Consider the following 19,801-nt stretch of genomic DNA (forward strand, 5'->3'; position numbering starts at 1 on the left):
CTCCCTGCTTAGTTCAGAAGGTAGTTCTAGGATGCATGAGTAACTTTGGTGATTTTAGCTGCATATCCAACCGGTTTCCTTTTGGAATACTCCATCTACTGGTCCCCTTTCTCCATCCGACATGTTATTTCCTCAAAGAACTCAAATAAATTTGCCAAACTTAATTTCCCTTTCACAAAACCATGTTGCTTCTCCATGATTGTATTATGATTTTCTAAATGTCCCCTTATATTACCTTTTTAATAATGGTTTCTACCATTTTCCCAATGGCAGATATTAGGCTAACTGACATAATTTCCTGTTTTTTGTCTCCTTCCTTTCTTGAGCAGATGTGTTGCATTTGCAGTTTTCAAATTGCTGGGACCGTTCCAAAGTACAGGGAATTTTGGATGATTAGAACCAATGCATCCACTATCTCTGCAGCCACTTCTTTTAACCCTCGGATGCAGGTCATCGAGTCCAGGGGACAGGTCAACCTTACGTCTCATTAGTATTGCCATTACTTTTTATCCAGTGACAATGATTATCCTAAATTCCTCCTCCCCTTTGTCTCTTGTTTTTTTAACTATCCTTGAGACTTTTTTTGTGTCTTACACTGTGAAGATGTGTATAAAATACTTGTTCAAAGCCTTCACCATTTCCTGGTTTCCCATGATTCATTTTCCAGTCTCACCCTCAAAGGGACCTCTGCTCAGTCTAACTACTCTATTTCTAATTCTATACCTGAAGAAGCTTTGTTGGTGTTTTTACCACCGGAGACGCCAATAATGTTGCTCTGTTTTGGTCCCAACAGCGTCGCCAATACTGTGGGTATTTCTATTTATCTCGGTGAACCACAAGCCTTACCTTATATCGATCAAATGACCACACAACCAGTTAGTTAGTTCAAAAAATGGTTTATTTACATACACAAGAATTATGTCAACATGTAAACACAATATCTACTACAAGTTAAACTACACCTATCAGCTACAATAACCTATACTTAACTTCAGGGCGACCGGCACTGTGCAAATAGATAAGGCTTTTATCTGGATTTCACTTGGCTGGTTTGAAGAAAGTGGCTCTGTCTCTGCTGGGCTCATCTGTCAGGGAGTGATCGTTGGTCTTAAACTTAGCTGGCTGTTGCTGCTGCAATTGGGTTGGCACAGGCCGGATCCAAAAGAGCCAGAACACATGGCTGCGCTCTCTTTTATCCCCCTGGGATTTCGCACTCTTTGGGGCGGTCCTTGATCTTGGACCCAATAGTTCAACAGGGCTCTGATCACTCTCTTCGGTTTCGACCAATAAAGGGGCGGGTGCCTTGGTATCTGGGTGGGTCCTTAGCGGTCATTGACCTTGGCAGTTGTGCTTTCTGGGTAAGGGGAGTGGTGCCAATCAGTCTGTAGCTGTACCGGTTGCTTGATTGGAGTTCTATTGTCCTGGGAAAATGAGCCATTAAAATGCAAACAAGCGGGGGTTTCGATCAGGTCTGGTTACCTGTGTTTTGGATACACATAGGCTGTGTATCTGTTTGAGTCCTGGGTTGGCCATAAATCCCATGGTCCTTTGCAGGTGGCCACCTTAGATGGCTACAGCTTTTACTGTCCATTTCTATATATTCTGCTATTTTTCTTCCAATCTACAATTTCTCTATGTTTTGTTAGTCGTCCTTTGCTGGTTTCTAAAACTTCCCCAATCTTCTGGGATAGCACTAATCATTGTAACATTGTACATTCTTTCTTTCAAATTGATACCATCCTTAACTTCCATAGCCATAGATGGTGCATCCTCCTGGTAGACTTTTTCTTCCTTAAATGAATATATCTTTGAGCATTACAAAATATTCCCTTAAATATCTGTCACTGCTTCTTCACCTGTTGGACACTAAGGGGCAATTTAGCATGGCCAATAAACCTAACCTACACATCTTCGGGCTGTGAGAAGAAACCGGAGCACCCGGAAGGAACCCACGCAGACACAGGGAGAATGTGCAAACTCCACACAGGCAGTCACCCGAGGCCGGAATTGAACCCGGGTTGCTGGAGCCGTGAGGCAGCAGTGTTAACCACCATGCCACCATGATAGATGGCCCTATTAACTTACAAAAAAGCTTTACGTGTCATGATGGTTAGCTTTTGTTGGATCTCTCAGGCTTCCTCCTCCCAACACATATCCTTTATCTTCTGGAATTGTCTTTGGGTATCAGAGTCGAGTTGTTCGAATGTTGCCTTCTTGAGTTGTGACCTGGGATTATTTTTCCAAGCAATGAAGGCTACTCAGTTTGGTTGTAAGAGGTGACATACTTCAGCATTGATTTCATTGAATCAGACCTGCCGATGATGATGTTGGAATTCAGTGATCCGGTCACAGGAGTCTAGTACAGCGAACCTGATTTGATCGCACTGTTCTGGAATTAAGATGGATGTGTGAAGATTTTCCAGATTTTTCATGAGCTCTATTTGGAATTCATCTTTTTGGTCTGGCTGCTTTAGGGCTGAGACAGTAATCTTCATTTTTGACTTTTGGGTCTTGCAATGTTTTGGTGCTGGGTGGACGTTCATCACCAATTGAACAAGCCAATGGTTTGTCCAGCAGCCATCAGTTCCTTAGATGTATTGAATGATACAATTATCACTTGGTTCTTTGGCCTGAACAATGATATAATCCAGGAGGTGCCAATGCTTTGACGAAACTAAGCTCGAGTCACAGACAGACTCTCGGCTGTTGTGGCAAGGACTAAACAACATAACGGGCTACAAAGCAAAGCCGAGCAGTATCTCTGGCAGCAGCGCACCCCTCCCCGATGAACTTAATGCATTCTATGCTCGGCTTGAGCAGGTAACCAACAATCCGCTGTCGAGTGCCCCAGCAACCCATAATTCACCCATACCCACCATCACAGCTTCCGAAGTCAGATCGGCCTTCCTGAAAGTGAACCCGCGGAAGGCGACGGGCCCGGACTGGATCCCTGGTGGTGCACTCAGAGCATGCGCAGACCAGCTGGCAGAGGTATTCACAGACATCTTTAACCTGTCCCTACTCCACTCCGAGGTCCCCACCTGCTTCAAGAAGACCACCATCATACCGGTACCGAAGAAGAACCAGGCAACATGCCTCAATGATTACCGCCCGGTGGCCCTGACGTCAGTTGTAATGAAGTGCTTCGAGAGGCTGATCATGAAGCGCATCACCTCCATACTCCCAGCCACGCTCATATCAGGGGCTGGTTTAGCTCACTGAGCTAAGTCGCTGGCTTTTAAAGCAGACCAAGCAGGCCAGCAGCACAGTTCGATTCCCATACCAGCCTCCCCGGACAGGCGCCGGAATGTGGCGACTAGGGGCTTTTTCACAGTAACTTCATTGAAGCCTACTCGTGACAATACGCGATTTTCATTTTCATTTCATTTTCATATCAATGCTCCAAAATCTAGGGCCTGGCTCTCCACTTTGCAACTGGATCCTCGATTTTCTGACCAACAGACCACAATCAGTAAGAACGAACACCAACACCTCCTCCACAATAGTCCTCAATACCGGTGCTCCGCAAGGCTGCGTACTTAGCCCCCTACTCTACACCCTGTACACACACGACTGCATGGCAAAACTTCGTTCCAACTCCATCTACAAATTTGCTGACAATACGACCATAGTGGGCCTAATCTCGAATAACGACGAGTCAGAATACAGGAGGGAGATAGAGAACCTGGTGGAGTGGTGTAACGACAACAAGCTCTCCCTCAATGCCAGCAAAACTAAAGAGCTGGTCATTGACTTCAGGAAGCAAAGTACTGTACACACCCCTGTCAGCATCAACGGGGCCGAGGTGGAGATGGTTAGCAGTTTCAAATTCCTAGGGGTGCACATCACCAAAAATCTGTCCAGGTCCACTCACATCGACGCTATCACCAAGAAAGCACAACAGCGCCTATACTTCCTCAGGAAACTAAGGAAATTCGGCATGTCCACATTAACCCTTACCAACTTTTACAGATGCACCATAGAAAGCATCCTATCGGGCTGCATCATAGCCTGGTATGGCAACTGCTCAGCCCAGGACCACAAGGAACTTCAGAGAGTCATGAATACCGCCCAGACCATCACACGAACCTGCTTCCCATCCATGGACTCCATCTGCACCTCCCGCTGCCTGGGGAAAGCGGGCAGCATAATCAAAGATCCCTCCCACCTGGCTTACTCACTTTTCCAACTTCTTCCATTGGGCAGGAGATACAGAAGTCTGAGAACACGCACGAACAGACTCAGAAACAGCTTCTTCCCCACTGTCACCAGACTCCTAAATGACCCTCTTACTGACTGACCTCATTAGCACTACACCCTGTATGCTTCATCCGATGCCAATGCTTATGTAGTTACATATCTTGTGTTGCCCTATTATGTATTTTCTTGTATTTTCTTGAATTTTGTTTAATTCCCTTTTCTTCCCATGTACTGAATGATCTGTTGAGCTGCTTGCAGAAAAATACTTTTCATTGTACCTCGGTACACGTGACAATAAACAAATCCAATCCAATCCAAAATGCCACCATGTGGTTTTCCACTTGCACTTTTGGTAGACGAGGGTGTTTGTTATAATAAGGACATGCTGGGTACACTTTGTCAGCAGAAGGCTGCCATTTCATTGCCTTTTTCCACAAAGATTTCCCAATGGTTCTGTTGAGACAGGGGAATTACGACCAGGCATTAGAGCCTCTAAAAGGAGCCTTTTTCTTTTGAGATGTTTGTGAGGATTTCATCAAGGTCAGAATGCAACTTTTCCATAACATCTTCATCAACATTGACATGGTAGAGCGGCTTGTGAACTCTGCCGATCCCTTGATTGATGCCAATGGAAGCTCCTGGCTCCTGGTAAGGCTAACCATGGTGGCAAAGTCGGGGGCAGAGTGCCAGAGTCAGTGCAATCATAAAAGTCCTCAACAGCAGAATAAGCAAAGGAAAGTGCGTGTCTCATCGGTTGTAAAGACAAATTAAGTCTGTCGCAGAAAGGTAGTCCGAGTCGTCCCGGTCTGACATGTCAGCAAAATCTGAACACCAACCCTACTTCTAAGGCCCCTATGTTAAAAAAGTCTAGTACATGCTTTTAAAGCATTTGTCAAGTCCTGTGATGATTAAGTATTGGTGACAGGGGTAGGGCTGTGAACCTGGGAGTTCCTAGTCAAGGGTCTGCGCAAAAGCAAAAGCTACACCAAGGTCCTTGAATATCTTTGTTGGGACAAAGGTGTTGGGCAGCAGCATCAGTGATTGAGCTGTCCTCTTGAGGATTCTCTCTGCTCACACCAAGTGAGGAAGGGGCTAGAAAAGGTGCCATTAAAAGAAGGCTGTCCCACTCTCTCCTGGCTGGGGAACCACACCCTACGGATCATCCAGCATGTCCTCATTATAACAAACACCCTCGTCTACCAAAAGTGCAAGTGGAAAACCACATGGTGGCATTTTGGATTGGATTGGATTGGATTTGTTTATTGTCATGTGTACCGAGGTACAGTGAAAAGTATTTTTCTGCGAGCAGCTCAACAGATCATTAAGTATATGGGAAGAAAAGGCAATAAAAGAAAATACATAATAGGGCAACACAAGATATACAATGTAACGTCATAACACCGGCATCGGGTGAAGCATACAGGGTGTAGTGTTAATGAGGTCAGTCCATAGAGGTTCATTTAGGAGTCTGGTGACAGTGGCGAAGAAGCTGTTTTTGAGTCTGTTTATGTGTGTTCTCAGAATTCTGTATCCCCTGCCCAATGGAAGAAGTTGGAAAAGTGAGTAAGCCGGGTGGGAGGGATCTTTGATTATGCTGCCCGCTTTCCCCAGGCAGCGGGAGGTGTAGATGGAGTCAATGGATGGGAGGCAGGTTCGTGTGATGGACTGGGCGGTGTTCACGACTCTCTGAAGTTTCTTGCGGTCCTGGGCCGAGCAGTTGCCATACCAGGCTGTGATGCAGCCCGATAGGATGCTTTCTATGGTGCATCCGTAAAAGTTGGTAAGGCTATGTCCCCTCATGCTAGCCATCACCATCCGAGGAAAAAGGCTCTCACTGTACACCCTATATAATCCTCTAATCATCTTGTATGCCTCTATTAAGTCACCTCTTAACCTTCTCTCTAACGAAAACAGCCTCAAGTCCCTCAACCTTTTCTCATATCCATTGAGTTGGTTTTGCCACCCAAAATAGGATCTTGGATTCATTACCAGTATTTCCCTGTTGTATAATTGAAAAACACATGACATTTCACCTGCAACTCAGCCGTAATTCACTCAATATGCCATCATAAAAGAACAATAATAGAACATTACAATGCAAAACAGGCCCTTCGGCCCTCGATGTTGTGCCGACCTGTGAAACCACTCTAAAGCCCTTCTACACTATTCCATTATCATCCATATGTCTATCCAATGACCATTTAAATGCCCTTAATGTTGGTGAGTCCACTACTGTTGCAGGCAGGGCATTCCACGCCCTTACTACTCTCTGAGTAAAGAACCCACCTCTGACATCTGTCCTATACCTATCTCCCCTCAATTTAAAGCTATGTACCCTCGTGCTAGCCATCACCATTCGAGGAAAAATGCTCTCACTGTCCACCCTATCTAATCCTCTGATCATCTTGTATGCCTCTATTAAGTCACCTCTTAACCTTCTCTCTAACGAAAACAGCCTCAAGTCCCTCAGCCTTTCCTCATAAGATCTTCCCTCCATACCAGGCAACATTCTGGTAAATGTCCTCTGCACCCTTTCCAATGCTTCCACATCCTTCCTATAATGCGGCGACCAGAACTGCACGCAATACTCCAAATGCGGCCGCACCAGAGTTTTGTACAGCTGCAACATGACCTCATGGCTCCGAAACTCAATCCCTCTACCAATAAAAGCTAACACACCGTACGCCTTCTTAGCAACCCTATCAACCTGGGTGGCAACTTTCAGGGATCTATGGACATGGACACCGAGATCTCTCTGCTCATCCACACTACCAAGAATCTTACCATTAGCCCAGTACTCTGTATTCCTGTTACTCCTTCCAAAATGAACCACCTCACACTTTTCTGCATCATCAGCACTTAGACTCCAACTCGGGAGACCAGCCCTAAACCCTCCTCTATTTTCGGCCTCTAGAGTATCCCTGATCTTTATCACTCCACCTGCTCCCAGGATGGGATTCAAGCCCACTTCCTGGGCCTCTGGATTACACACCAATAACACTCCTTAAAACCTACTTTCCCTTTCACCAAGTTTTTGCATATGCCTGGGTATCCCCTTATGTGGCTCAATGTCAAATTCTCCTTTATAATACTTCTGTAAAGCAAATTGGGAGTGCGTAATTACACTAAAGGTGCCATATTGGGCGGCATGGTAGCACAGTGGTTAGCACTGTTGCTTCACAGCTCCAGGGTCCCAGGTTGGAATCCCGGCTTGGGTGGCTTTCTGTGTGGAGTCTGTACTTTCTCCCTGTGTCTCGTGGGTTTCCTCCGGGGCTCCGGTTTCCTCCCACAAGTCCCGAAAGACGTTCTGTTAGGTGAATTGGACTTTCTGAATTCACCCTCAGTGCCGGAATGTGGCGACTGGGGGATTTTCACAGTAACTTCATTGCAATGTTAATGTAAGCCTAATTGTGACAACAATAAAGATTATTATATAAACATAAACTATTGTTGTATCCAACGGTCTGCCAGGAAATAATTCACATTAAGATTCATCTTCAGTCACATCTTGCACCTTTTAAATAGGCCACACTGGGGCGCCAGAGTTCAATATCTAAGCCCAGTTCTATGATATGGGTTTTCATCATAGAATTTACAGTGCAGAAGGAGGCCATTCGGCCCATCGAGTCCGCACCGGCTCTTGAAAAGAGCACCCTACCCAAGGTCAACACCTCCACCCAATCCCCATAACCCAATAACCCCACCCAACACTCAGGGCAATTTTGGACACTAAGGGCAATTTATCATGGCCAATCTACCTAACCTGCACATCTTTGTGACTGGGGGAGGAAACCGGAGCACCCGGAGGAAACCCACGCACACACGGGGAGGATGTGCAGACTCCGCACAGACAGTGACCCAAGCCGGAATCGAACCTGGGACCCTGGAGCTGTGAAGCGATTGTGCTATCCACAATGCTACCGTGCTGCCGTTTTGAAATGAAACTGTTGGATAATAGCTCCTTTACACTTAGGCATTTATATGGAATTACTTTCTCTGGAGGTATTTTATTCAAGGTGTTATTCATTTAAAAATAAATTTGTTACTTCTTTTAGTAAAATAGTAGAGTAATGTAACTGCCCCCCCCCCCCCCCCCCCCCCGCCCCACTGCTGACATCTTAACCATTTTCGAAGAAGCCGATGAGCGGCTGCCATCTCCGGGCAAACACCTCCGCAGACCCCCTCAAGGTGAACTTTTTCTTCTCCAGCATGAGGAACTCTGCTAGGTCGTTCACCCAAACTCCCGGTTTTGGCGGTCCCGAGTCCCGCCATTCCAATAAGATCTGTCTCCGGGCTACCATGGAGGTAAAGACTAACACATTGGCCTCTTTCGCCACCAGGACTCCTGGGTCTTCTGACACTCCAAAGATTGCCACTTCTGGACTCGGGACCACCTTCACCCCCAAGACCTCTGACATAACGTCGGCAAACCCCCGCCAGAATCCCCCAAGCTTCGGACAGACCCAAAACATGTGGACATGATTTGTGGGCCCACCCCGCGCACTGCCCACACCTATCCTCCGCCCCTCCAAAAAAAGCGTTCATCCGAGCCACAGTCATATGTGCCCAGTGCACCGTTTTAACTAAATAAGGCTAAATCTAGCACACAAAGAGGATGCATTCACCCTCCTCAAAGCCTCCTCCCACAGCCCAGCCTCCACTTCCCTCACCAGCTCTCCCTCCCACTTACGTTTCACTACCCCTATCGGGGCTCCCTCCCAGTCCATTAAGTCTTTATAAATTTCCGACACTCTACCCTTCCCTACCCCTGTTTTAGACACCACCTTGTCCTGTAGCAGCTGGGCAGTAGGTGGGGAAAGGTCAACACCTGCTTCCTGCCAAAATCCCTCACCTGAACCTGAACCCATTCCCGGCAGGCAACTCAATTTTGGATCCTGTATTCTTGAGAGAAATGGGCACGAGACTAAAATATATTTAAATTATTGTCCGGGGCGACACAATTGGGATCCAGCCACTATTTTTGTCAGGCTCACTGCTGCTCCCAATGTTTTCTAACTTCATCCAGAGATGATTGTCTACGGATTAGAAAATGAGCAAGCAAGATTTAAAGTGACCCTCACAAGCCCTCATTCAAATCATGCTAACTTGTATGGCAGACACCTTGTTGGTATTTCTCTGTCATTTTTAGATTAAGAATCTCAATCTGTTTTTCCTGTAGTGGCTGGAGAGTCTTTCGAAAGCCTGATTTGTGTTTCCCCACTGTTTTCTTCGTGTTTGGGCAGTTTTCGAATCCATTCCCCATTGCAGCTGATGTAAAAAAACAGTAAGAAGTCCTTTCACCTGAGGAAGGAGCAGTGCTCCGAAAGCTAGTGTTTGAAACAAACCTGTTGGATTTCAACCTAGTGTTGTAAGACTTCTTATTGTGCTCACCCCAGTCCAACGCCGACATCGCCGCATGATGTAAAAGAAGGGAGAGTTGATAGGATAAAGCCATTGGCGAAATTTCTACCAGTGTTGCCAATGTATACAATGTCTGTATGTAGCAGGCGTACAACACAGCATGGTGATAGAAACTTAAAGTTGGCTTCTTTTTGGAAAAAGGTCTAAATCTTTGCCAAGATTGCAGAGGGTGCAGAGGAGGTCTATTAGAATGGTACCAAAGATTTTCTGTTCCTCAATTTGAGCATGACATCTACTCAGGGTCATTAGTTTCTGTCTTGGAGCTGAAGAGGCTGTTCTCAACCCATTGATCTTTGGGCACATGGAATAGAACACCCACGTGTATTGGGATTCAGACGGTCGGATTTGCTTTCTTTTCTTTCCTTCTCTGCCACCTCCCTGTCATATCATGAGGACATTTGGAGTCAAAGTACAATGCACATTTTCAACCAAGTTGTTGCCATTTTGAACAAGCTTTTCCTTTAAAGGCACCTTCCTCCCTGTTCCCCATAATCCTTTAACATGTTTTTTTCAATCAGAAATATATGTATCTCCTTCTTGAACCCATTTAATGGCTCAGATTCCACTACACTATGCGGCAGTGAGTTCCACAAATTGACCACCCTCTGCGAGAAGTAGTCCTCATCTCAGTTTTAAATCTACTGCCTCTCAACCTATATCTGTGACCACAAGGGGAAACATTTGGTCTACATTTACTTTATCAATCCCTTTTAAAATTTTATATACCTCGATCACATCCCCTCTCATCCTTCTAAACTTCAGCGGGTATAAGCCCAAACTGTTTAATCTTTCCTCAACTCCTTCATCCCCGGAATCAATCTGATGAACCTCTTCTGAACTGCTTCCAATGCCACCACATTCTTCCTCCAATAAAGGGACCAAAACTGCAGACAATACTCCAGATGTGGTCTCACCAAACCCTATACAATTGCAACAATAATTCTCTACTTTTATACTCCAATTCTTTTGCAATAATCGCCAACATTCCATTCGCCTTTCTTATGACATTTTGTACCTGCACACAGACTTTCTGCAATTCGTGAGCAAAGACACACAGATCCCTCTTCCCAGGCACATTTTGAATTTGCTTTCCATTTAGATAATAATTTGCCTGACTACTTTTTCGGCCAAAATAGATAACCTCACACTTATCTACATTAACTCCATCTTCCAGATTTTGGCCCAATCTCCTTACCTACCTATATCAGTCTGTAAAACCTGTATCTCCTCTTCACTGCCTGCTTTCCCACCTATTTGAGAATCATCTGCAAATTTTGCAATGTTACACTCTGTCCCTGTTTGCAGATCATTTATACAGATTGTAAACAGTTGAACTCCGAGGACTGAACCCTGCGGCACCCCACTAGTTATGGTTTGCCAGCCAGAGAAGGACCCATTTAACCCGACCCTCTGCTTTCTAACAGTCAGCCAATTCTCAATCTATTCTAGTATTCTACCCCCAACCCCCTGTGATCTCACCTTCTGGATCAATCTTTTATGCGGCACCTTGTCAGACGCCTTCTGGAAGACTAGATATATCACATCCACAAGTTCCCCATTATCCACCTTGCTGGTTACATCCTCAAAGAACTCAAGCCAGTTTGTCAAGTATGACTTACCCTTTATAAAACCATGCTGACAATGGTAGATTGAGCTTTGTCTTTCCAAATTTTCAGTCATCTCCTCTTTAATGGTCAATCTAACCGTTCTGTTGTTTCCTACTTTTTGCCTCTCTCCATTTTTGAATAGGGGAGTCACATTGGTGTGTTTCCAATCCACCGGGACTTTTCCAGAATCCAGGGAATTTTGAAATATCACAACGAATGAACCCACTATCTCTGCCACTATCCACTGTCACCTCTTTTAATATCCGAGGTTGCAGGCCATTCCGGTCCTGGATATTTATCTGCCGTTAGTCCCGTTAGTTTATTCAATACCTTCTCCCTAGTGATGGTTATTGCACTAAGTTCCTCTGCATTAACTGCAGTTCTTGGAAAATGTTTATTACCCTCTACTGTGAAGACAGAAGCAAAATAATGGTTCCGTGCCTCCGCCATCTCTGTGTTCCCCATTATTATCTCACCAGTGTCATCATCTGAAGGACCAACATTTACTTTCGCTAGTCTCTTCCTCTTTATATACTTATAGAAGCTCTTGGTATCAGTGTTTATGTTTTCTGCCAGTTTCCTTTTGTAGTTCATCTTAGCTATTTTTAGTAGCCTTTTGCTGACCTCTAATGTATCCCAATCCTCCAGCTTATCACTAGCTTTTACAGCATGGTATGCCCTGATTTTTGCCTTTATGCCCTCCTTGACTTCCTGTTTTAGCTATGGAACATTTCCTCACAGGAATATACTTTAATTGAGAGGTGTTTAATATCTCCCTGAACATCCGCCATTGTTCCTCATCTGTCCTACCTTCAATTACTTGTGCCAGGTCTACTTGGACAGCTACTTAAACAGCTTCTGAAGAAATACGACCAGAGTTTCTGCATAGGTCTAACAGGAGTCAGATCTTTTCTTCAAAGCAGTGATCAATAAATCTCTCTTTATCAAAGAATATATCTGTAAAGCAAGTATTCCTCAATGTCAGTGGTATTTAACAGTAGATTGAGAGCTGAGATGGTTCTTTTTTCTTGCTGTTTGAGTGGGAGTAAAGATAGCAGTTAAAGGTATTGTATTCATGGTATTGTATCGCATTGTTTAAGAGGTAATTGTAAGTTATTTTCTGGTGTGATGTTAAAGATTTTAATCCTGTGTTAGTGATAAAGTTTGTTTTAATGTACCATATACACCATATCTCTATTTCTTTGTGTAATCACTCCTGGAGCGAAGTATCTTCAGTCTTACAAAATTAAAATAAAATATTTCTGTCAAATACCCTAGCGACTGTTGGGGTCTGGCCTGGAATCGTAACATCAACATTTTTCTTGAATTTCTCTAGCAACAAAGACCATTTCAGAGGTTCTTCTGGAATGTATATGCTTAAATTTTGATTACAGTATATCAATATACTGAATAGTAGAGTGCAAATGTAAGATAAACTAATTCGTTCAAATATAGTAAATGTCAAATTCAAATTCACTTAGAGAATAAGAGTAGGTCGGACCCCATTGAAACAAGTAACAAACCGGTTTCATGCTTACAGTCAAAAGTATAAAACATAGTTTCTGGTGTCTTGTCTCAGCTATGAGGAAACAGTTCATCAGGTTTCGACTCAGTAACGTTCCTGCAAAATCTGACTGAATTGTTGACTGAAGTGTCTATAGAAAGCCAGCTCGTGATTGAATAACTTGAATATGTCTGTTTTACTGTTAGGCCTGTTTTTCTGAACAATTCTGCAGAAGCAAAACAAGCAGGAGCAATGTTATCAGCTTAAGCTGATAACATCTGGTAAAGCCTGTTTTCAAAGCCTTTGTTTCCAGATATGTGTGTACGTGCGTGAAATTATCTCTCTGCTTTTTTTCCAAAGGATTTCCAGCTTTGCTTTCAGCTCAATTAAATTTTTAACCTTTCCATAAACTGAGTTACATCCTTAACAATTTTCCCTTTCTGGCCCTTCTCCGATCTTTCCACCATGCTAAATTGCCCCTTAGTGTCCAAAGATGTGTCGTTTAGGTTAAGGGGTTATTGGGATAGGGTGGGTGAGTGGGTCCAGGTAGGGTGCTCTTTCAGAGGGTTGGTGCAGGCTTGATGGACCGAATGGCCTCCCTTTGCACTGTAGTGATTCTACGGATTCTTCTCTGGCTTCAAGCCAGTTGACCCTGATAATATGCTGGCCACACCATAAAATATTTGAGGTGAACAGTCGGGCGGGAGCGCTCAGCCTGATCTCTTTGAAAAAGATCTTAAAAGGGCGCTTTGCTGTTCAGGGATTGGCCTGTGCTGATTGTGTGATTCCCCTGAATATTCAAACCCAGAGATCATGTGATGTAAGTGCAGGAGCGGCTGCATTTTCTGACCTCTGGCTCTGGTCATCTTTTAATCCGACTTTTTACCTTTATGCTCATTTCTTTTTTGACTGTCTTTGGTTGACTTGGTTCTCTGTCCTGAGAATTGCTGGTCAGTATTTCGACATGATATATCCAAATCCATGTTTGATCGTGGGAGCTGGAGGGAATTGGGGCGGGCTCTGCCATTGGTGGTGCAGTTGCTTCTGTGCAGGCCCCTGGCCGGGGGGGGATGATGGCTGGCAGCAAGGGTGCTGTTCTGCCTGAAGGTTTTGATTCTGTGGTGCAGGTTGTCCATGCCCAATTCCAAGAATTGTGAGGTGTTTTTCTGGAGGTGCACGAGGAGGATTTTGTGATGGAGACGGCACTGTCCCTGGTGGGTGCCTGCCTTCGTACAGTAGAGTTTCTGTTGCATGGCCTGTCATTCATCCTGGCAGTATTGGGAAAGAGAGAGGAGGAGCAGGGGAGGGGTGATACGAAGCCTGGTTCCCAGTTGAGTTCAAGAATTGGATGCCATGTTTCAGAAATCTCGATTCACAGCCAGAGTGCTGTGAATCTGTGGAACTCTTTGCCGCAGAAGGCTGTGGAGGCAAAATTACTGAGTGTCTTTAAGGCAGAGATAGATAGATTCTTGATTAATAAGGGGATCAGGGGTTATGGGGAGAAGGCAGGAGAATGGGGATGAGAAAAATGTCAGCTATGATTCACAAGTAAACTAAATAGAAAAAGTAAACCAATTCCACATATTATTTGCAAATCTTTTAATTGGAAGTTTTGCATGCACGGTTACAGAAAGTTCACATGTTGCCCAATAGTGTCAAGACTCTAATGGTGAAGCAGTGTGTTCAACCAGCACTACCAACGCATAAATTTCAGTTAAAGCATTTTAAATAAACTTCAGTGATGGCCCCCCGACTGCAATATTCTTTTTGTATGCAAAAGCTTATGACTAAATTAAATACTATACCAACAGTGAACATTAAAAAAAATTCTACTGACATTGAAATATCTACAGCACCAACACAAATATGGGGTGCAATGCAACATGCGCCATAACCCCATTTGTAAGGACATTAAATGGTGAGAGATTGATAAAAGCTATAAAACATTACTTGATACTGCAGACTGCAGATAAATGTCCAAAGATGTGCAGGTTAGGTGGATTGGCCATGATAAATTGCCCTTAGTGTCCAAAATTTCCCTAAGTGTTGGGTGTGGTTACTGGGTTATGGGGATAGGGTGGAGGTGTTGACCTTGGGTAGGGTGCTCTTTCCAAGAGCCGGTGCAGACTCGATGGGTCGAATGGCCTCCTTCTGCACTCTATCTATGCTGGTTTAGCTCACTCGGCTAAATCGCTGGCTTTTAAAGCAGACCAAGCAGGCCAGCAGCACGGTTCGATTCCGGTACCAGCCTCCCCGGACAGGCGGCGGAATGTGGCAACTAGGGGCTTTTCACAGTAACTTCATTGAAGCCTACTCGTGACAATAAGCGATTTTCATTTTCATTTCATTTCAAATTCTATGATAATCTATGATTAATCTAGGACAAAGGTTCGGCACAACATCGTGGGCCTGGCAGGAATCCTCCGGTCATTGCGATTCCATTTTCCCGCCAGCAGTGCACCCTCACCAGCGGGTTTCCTGGCAACGTGGGGTGGTTACAATGGGAAATCCCATGGACAATCGGTGGGAAGCTAGTATATCACCACCAGCAAGCGGCGCACGGTCGAGAAACACGCGGTTGGTGGATTAGAGAATGCAGCACCCGACCTAGAGTTGTGTTGGCCTTCTGATCACTGGTGCTGTATTCCCCTGCTATAGATGTCAGTCAAGAAGGGTTGGAGTTGTCCAAGTTGGTTGAGTCATCCCCTCCGGCAGGAGCCTCGGCTGTTAAGACGTTAAGGTTTCTAGTGAGATGGCATGCTGGAGTTTATCATGTCTCATGTTCCGATCTTTAGAATCCTTGAGAGATCCTGAAGAGGGCTCACTGATCCTGATCCTGCCTTTTCCTTGATTTTTTTTTGAAGTCTTTATCCTGAGGTCTGCTTTGCAACTCAGTTATTATCCTGAACTTTGTTCCCTGATGATTATGTTGTTGTCTGCTTCATGTTCCCTCCTAAAGCTCCCGCGAGCTGGATGTCTTGACGCTTTGTCTTCCTCAGAGCTGGGGTTTCCCCTTGGCTGGGACTCAGTTGTATATCCTTTCTTATTGGGTGGGTGACTGGAGTGCTTTGCCCTATATGGGACTGGGTTTGTGAAATCTTGGAGGGTCATAAGGGTCGAGGCGGTGTGAAAATCCTTGGAGTCAGGTTCTCCTGAGTTGTTTTTTTCTGTGGTGACAGTGGTGCTGGGCTAGGCCAGGCCTGACGCTGTGGTCTGTATCCTGCTACTCCCAGGATTTGGGGCACTCATTTTTGGGGCTCATGGGCGGTGAAGTGTGGTTGGATATGCATCTGGGTGGGTGGTGATTCCAGGATGGACCGAGAGTTGTGGCGAATATTTTCCTTCTCTTCCTCGGAATAGGAGCCCTCTCCATGGCTCAGTCGGCTGACTCTTGTTTAATTGTAATACTCCAGGTGGTAGCCTGGGAAGTCTTGTTATCTGAATGATTAGTTCCCTCCTGTGGTGTGTCCCCCCCCCCCCTTTTGAGGGTGGCCCTGATGTACAACTCTGTGTATTTGAGGTTCTCCCTCTCCAACTGGAACCCAACAGTATCCTGCTTGACCTTGGGCTTCATTGCATCCTGCTGTGCCCTTTGAGGGATGATGTGGAGATGCTGGCGTGAGACTGGGGTGAGCACAGTAAGAAGTCTTACAGCACCAAGTTAAAGTCCAACAGGTTTGTTTCAAACACGAGCTTTCGGAGCACTGCTCCTTTCTCAGGTGAATGAAGAGATATGTTCCAGAAACATATATATAGACAAAGTCAAAGATGCCAGACAATCTTTGGAATGCGAGCATTTGCGGGTAATCAAATCTTTACAGATCCAGAGATAGGGGTAATCCCAGGTTAAAGAGGTGTGAATTGTCTCAAGCCAGGACAGTTGGTAGGATTTTGCAAGTTCAGGCCAAGATCCCGGTTGAGGCCGCTCTCATGCGTGCGGAACTTGGCTATAAGTTTCTGCTCAGCAATTCTGCGTTGTCGGGTGTCCTGAAGGCCGCCTTGGAGAACGCTTACCCGGAGATCAGAGGCTGAATGCCCTTGACTGCTGAAGTGTTCCCCGACTGGAAGGGAACATTCCTGCCTGGTGATTGTCGCGCAATGCCCGTTCATTCGTTGTCGCAGCGTCTGCATGGTCTCGCCAATGTACCACGCTTCGGGGCATCCTTTCCTGCAGCGTATGAGGTAGACAACATTGGCCGAGTCGCACGAGTATGTACCGCGTACCTGGTGGGTGGTGTTCTCATGTGTAATGGTGGTATCCATGTCGATGATCTGGCACGTCTTGCAGAGATTGCCCTGGCAGGGTTGTGTGGTGTCGTGGTCGCTGTTCTGAAGGCTGGGTAGTTTGCTGCAAACAATGGTTTGTTTGAGGTTGCGCGGAAACCTCACAACCGCTCTGCAGGACAGAGTTGGCGTGGAGCATGTCAGCACCTTCCATCGTCCATATATTTCAGTCCTATTTTGCAATACTGAATGAATTTGCTGTATTTCCTGAATCTATCAGAATTCAGAGCCCAAATTACGCAAGTCATGTACTTGTATAGATTCTGCTCAGTGGCATGAAGTGTAGTTAATAAGAGATCAAGCACAAATGGGAGGGAGAAACATGTTAGGACACTGTTGTAAAACCTTTGTTTGCTCGGTGTTTCCTTTTTAACTCCTGTCCTGCCGACTGTCTTTAATCTACAGTTCTTGCTGGCTGCTGCAACAATAGTCTTTTTTGCTTAAGCTACAGACTTTAGGAAAACCCAAACACCCCTGGTTTAATGAACTATCCAGGATTTCGCCTTTAGTTTCTGTGGCAGAGCCCCTTATGTAAGTTTGATAGACTTGGCAAGCAGCCAATCTGGAATCCTAAGCCATCTCCTGTTTCTGCTTGTGATTGATGGAGCCATTCAGAATCTTGCAGACGAAAGGCGGGTTATATGAAGAGCTCCATTTTCTCCTGAGTTGTGTGAAAAATACACAGGCAAGAAGCAGCTGGAAGATGCTCTCTCTCTCTGCCATGCAATTTAAAAAACTCCTAGTCAGACCTGTGAAGGCACTCCTATCTGGTGCCTGTAACTTATTGGAGAAGTTAAGGAATAAAGATCGCAGGAAAATACATAAATCATTAGTTACAATCACTTATGTTTGGATTCCAGGGTCTGTGGGGCTGGGACTGACTGCGTACTCACACAGGGTGCTGTAACAACAACCAGACTCCATCATAAATACTGTAACAAAATTATTTTTATAATAACCCTTATACCCACTCTTTTTTTGTTTCTTATTAGGTTAAAGCAAACATCTCTCACCGATGCATGCTCTAAGAAACTTTTGACTGCACTTAACACAGCACAGAAAATAACACATCTTGACTTAAGTGCAAACTTATTTACAAACAGTTCCTTACAGAACTTCTGCAGTTTCATTCTGACCTGCAGCAAGCTGCAAGTTCTAAGGTGAGTTTATCGTCCATTTATTTTTCATTAAAATTGCCTGTGTAGTTTGTTTGCACCAATTCTGTCACATGGGCTGAGATACCAATACTACAGAAGAAAAGGAAAAAAAAATACTGCATGTGGAGTGAATTTCTGTTATATAAAACAGTGCCTGGGGGCAGTGTCTGGGCATTGGCGGACGAGCTTCCATTGGGGAGATTGGTGACAGGGGTTCCTGGGGGGGCTTCCCATGATTGTGTGTGATAGGGTGGTTCTTTTTTTATTTTCAATTTGTTTGATCGGGACGCCCTTTATTTCTCAGCAGTCGAGTTGCTTGCCCCACCAGCATTAGATTGTGAGACCCACCCCTTAAATTTTTTTGTAAGTGTTTGAATATAAAATTGGGAAACCGGACAAAGCAGCTGGCAGACGGCGTTCTGCTTTTCCCGCCTGAGCCAACACAGAAAAAAATTGTTAAATTCTACCCAATGTGTTATTTACAACTGTGAAGCATCTCTGTTAACACGGTGGACACATGGGGCGCGATTCTCCGCAAAGGCGGAGAGTCGTGAAGGCTGCCACGAAAACAGCCGTGTTTCACGGCAGCCTCCGCGCCCCCTCCCAGGACCCGATTCTGCTCCCCGGTCGGGGCTAGCATCGCGGCCCCATGAACTACGGCATCGCGGGCTTAATGAATTTCGCTAAGCCCGCGCGCCAAAGTTAGCGACGGCTGACGCATATGATGATGTCAGCCGCGCATGCGCGGATTGGACGACTCCAACCCGCGCATGCGCGGATGACGTCATCCACGCATATGCGTCAGACCCGCGCATGCGCGGTCCGTAATGCCCCTCAGCCGCCCCGCGGACTTATCCTGCGGGGCGGCGGAGGGAGAAAGAGTGCGCGGGAATCGGACCCGCTGCCCGCGATCGGTGCCCACCAATCGCGGGCCCATGCCACCCTTGGCATGGCCGTGGTGCGGCCGTGCCAATCGGTGGCATGGTTGTGCAGAACGGCACTTTGCCGCCGTTTTCACGAACTTGTATAGCAGGTGTATTAAAATTCGTGAAGAAGGCCGTAAAGGCCTTGGAAATCGGCCCATCGGCCAGGGGAGAATCACTGCTCGCCGTAACAAAACGGCGAGCAGCGATTCGTGTCGGGGGCGAGCGTGGGGGGGGGGGGGGGGGGAGAATAGCGGGAGGGCGTCGGACCAGCGTCGCCATAAAAATTTGCGCCGCCCGCTATTCTCCGCCCCGTCGTGAGTGCGGAGAATCGCGCCCATGGATTTTGTACAGATTTATTAAGACTTTTGTTTTGCAGAATGCTATTTCTCTCTGAAGAATTCAGAGGGAATTCCGTTATTTGGTGAATTTCAATGAATGTATTAAGGAAGACTTTCCAATACACAGGGCAAGATTCCCTCCTGAGGTGGGAAACAAGAGGTTGGGAAAGTTTCCTGATCCCAAATTTGCCGTGGGCGGGGTGGGGCGGTGGGAAAACAGTCGCTCATCTGTGACTTTCTCTGAGACAGCCATGGAAGCCAGAATGGTTTACAATTCTCTGAGGGCAATATAACTCCAGTTCCATACAAGCCTCAAATGATTTCCCTACTTTTCAGTCTTATCCCTCTGGAAATCAAGCCAGGT

At 45.6% G+C, this 19,801-nt stretch overlaps 1 protein-coding gene across 1 annotated transcript in view; it reads left to right on the forward strand.

The window, feature by feature from the left end:
- The window catches only part of LOC119975644 (NLR family CARD domain-containing protein 3-like), a 61,408-nt gene that overhangs the window by 38,558 nt on the left and 3,049 nt on the right, over positions 1 to 19,801 (forward strand). Inside the window, exon 10 of the mRNA XM_038815425.1 lies at positions 18,009 to 18,176. Within this exon, the coding sequence (XP_038671353.1) occupies positions 18,009 to 18,176 (168 nt within the window). The remainder of the gene's footprint in view (positions 1 to 18,008; positions 18,177 to 19,801) is intronic.

Source organism: Scyliorhinus canicula, chromosome 13, assembly GCF_902713615.1.
Source record: "Scyliorhinus canicula chromosome 13, sScyCan1.1, whole genome shotgun sequence".
Taxonomy (NCBI): Eukaryota; Metazoa; Chordata; class Chondrichthyes; order Carcharhiniformes; family Scyliorhinidae; genus Scyliorhinus; species Scyliorhinus canicula.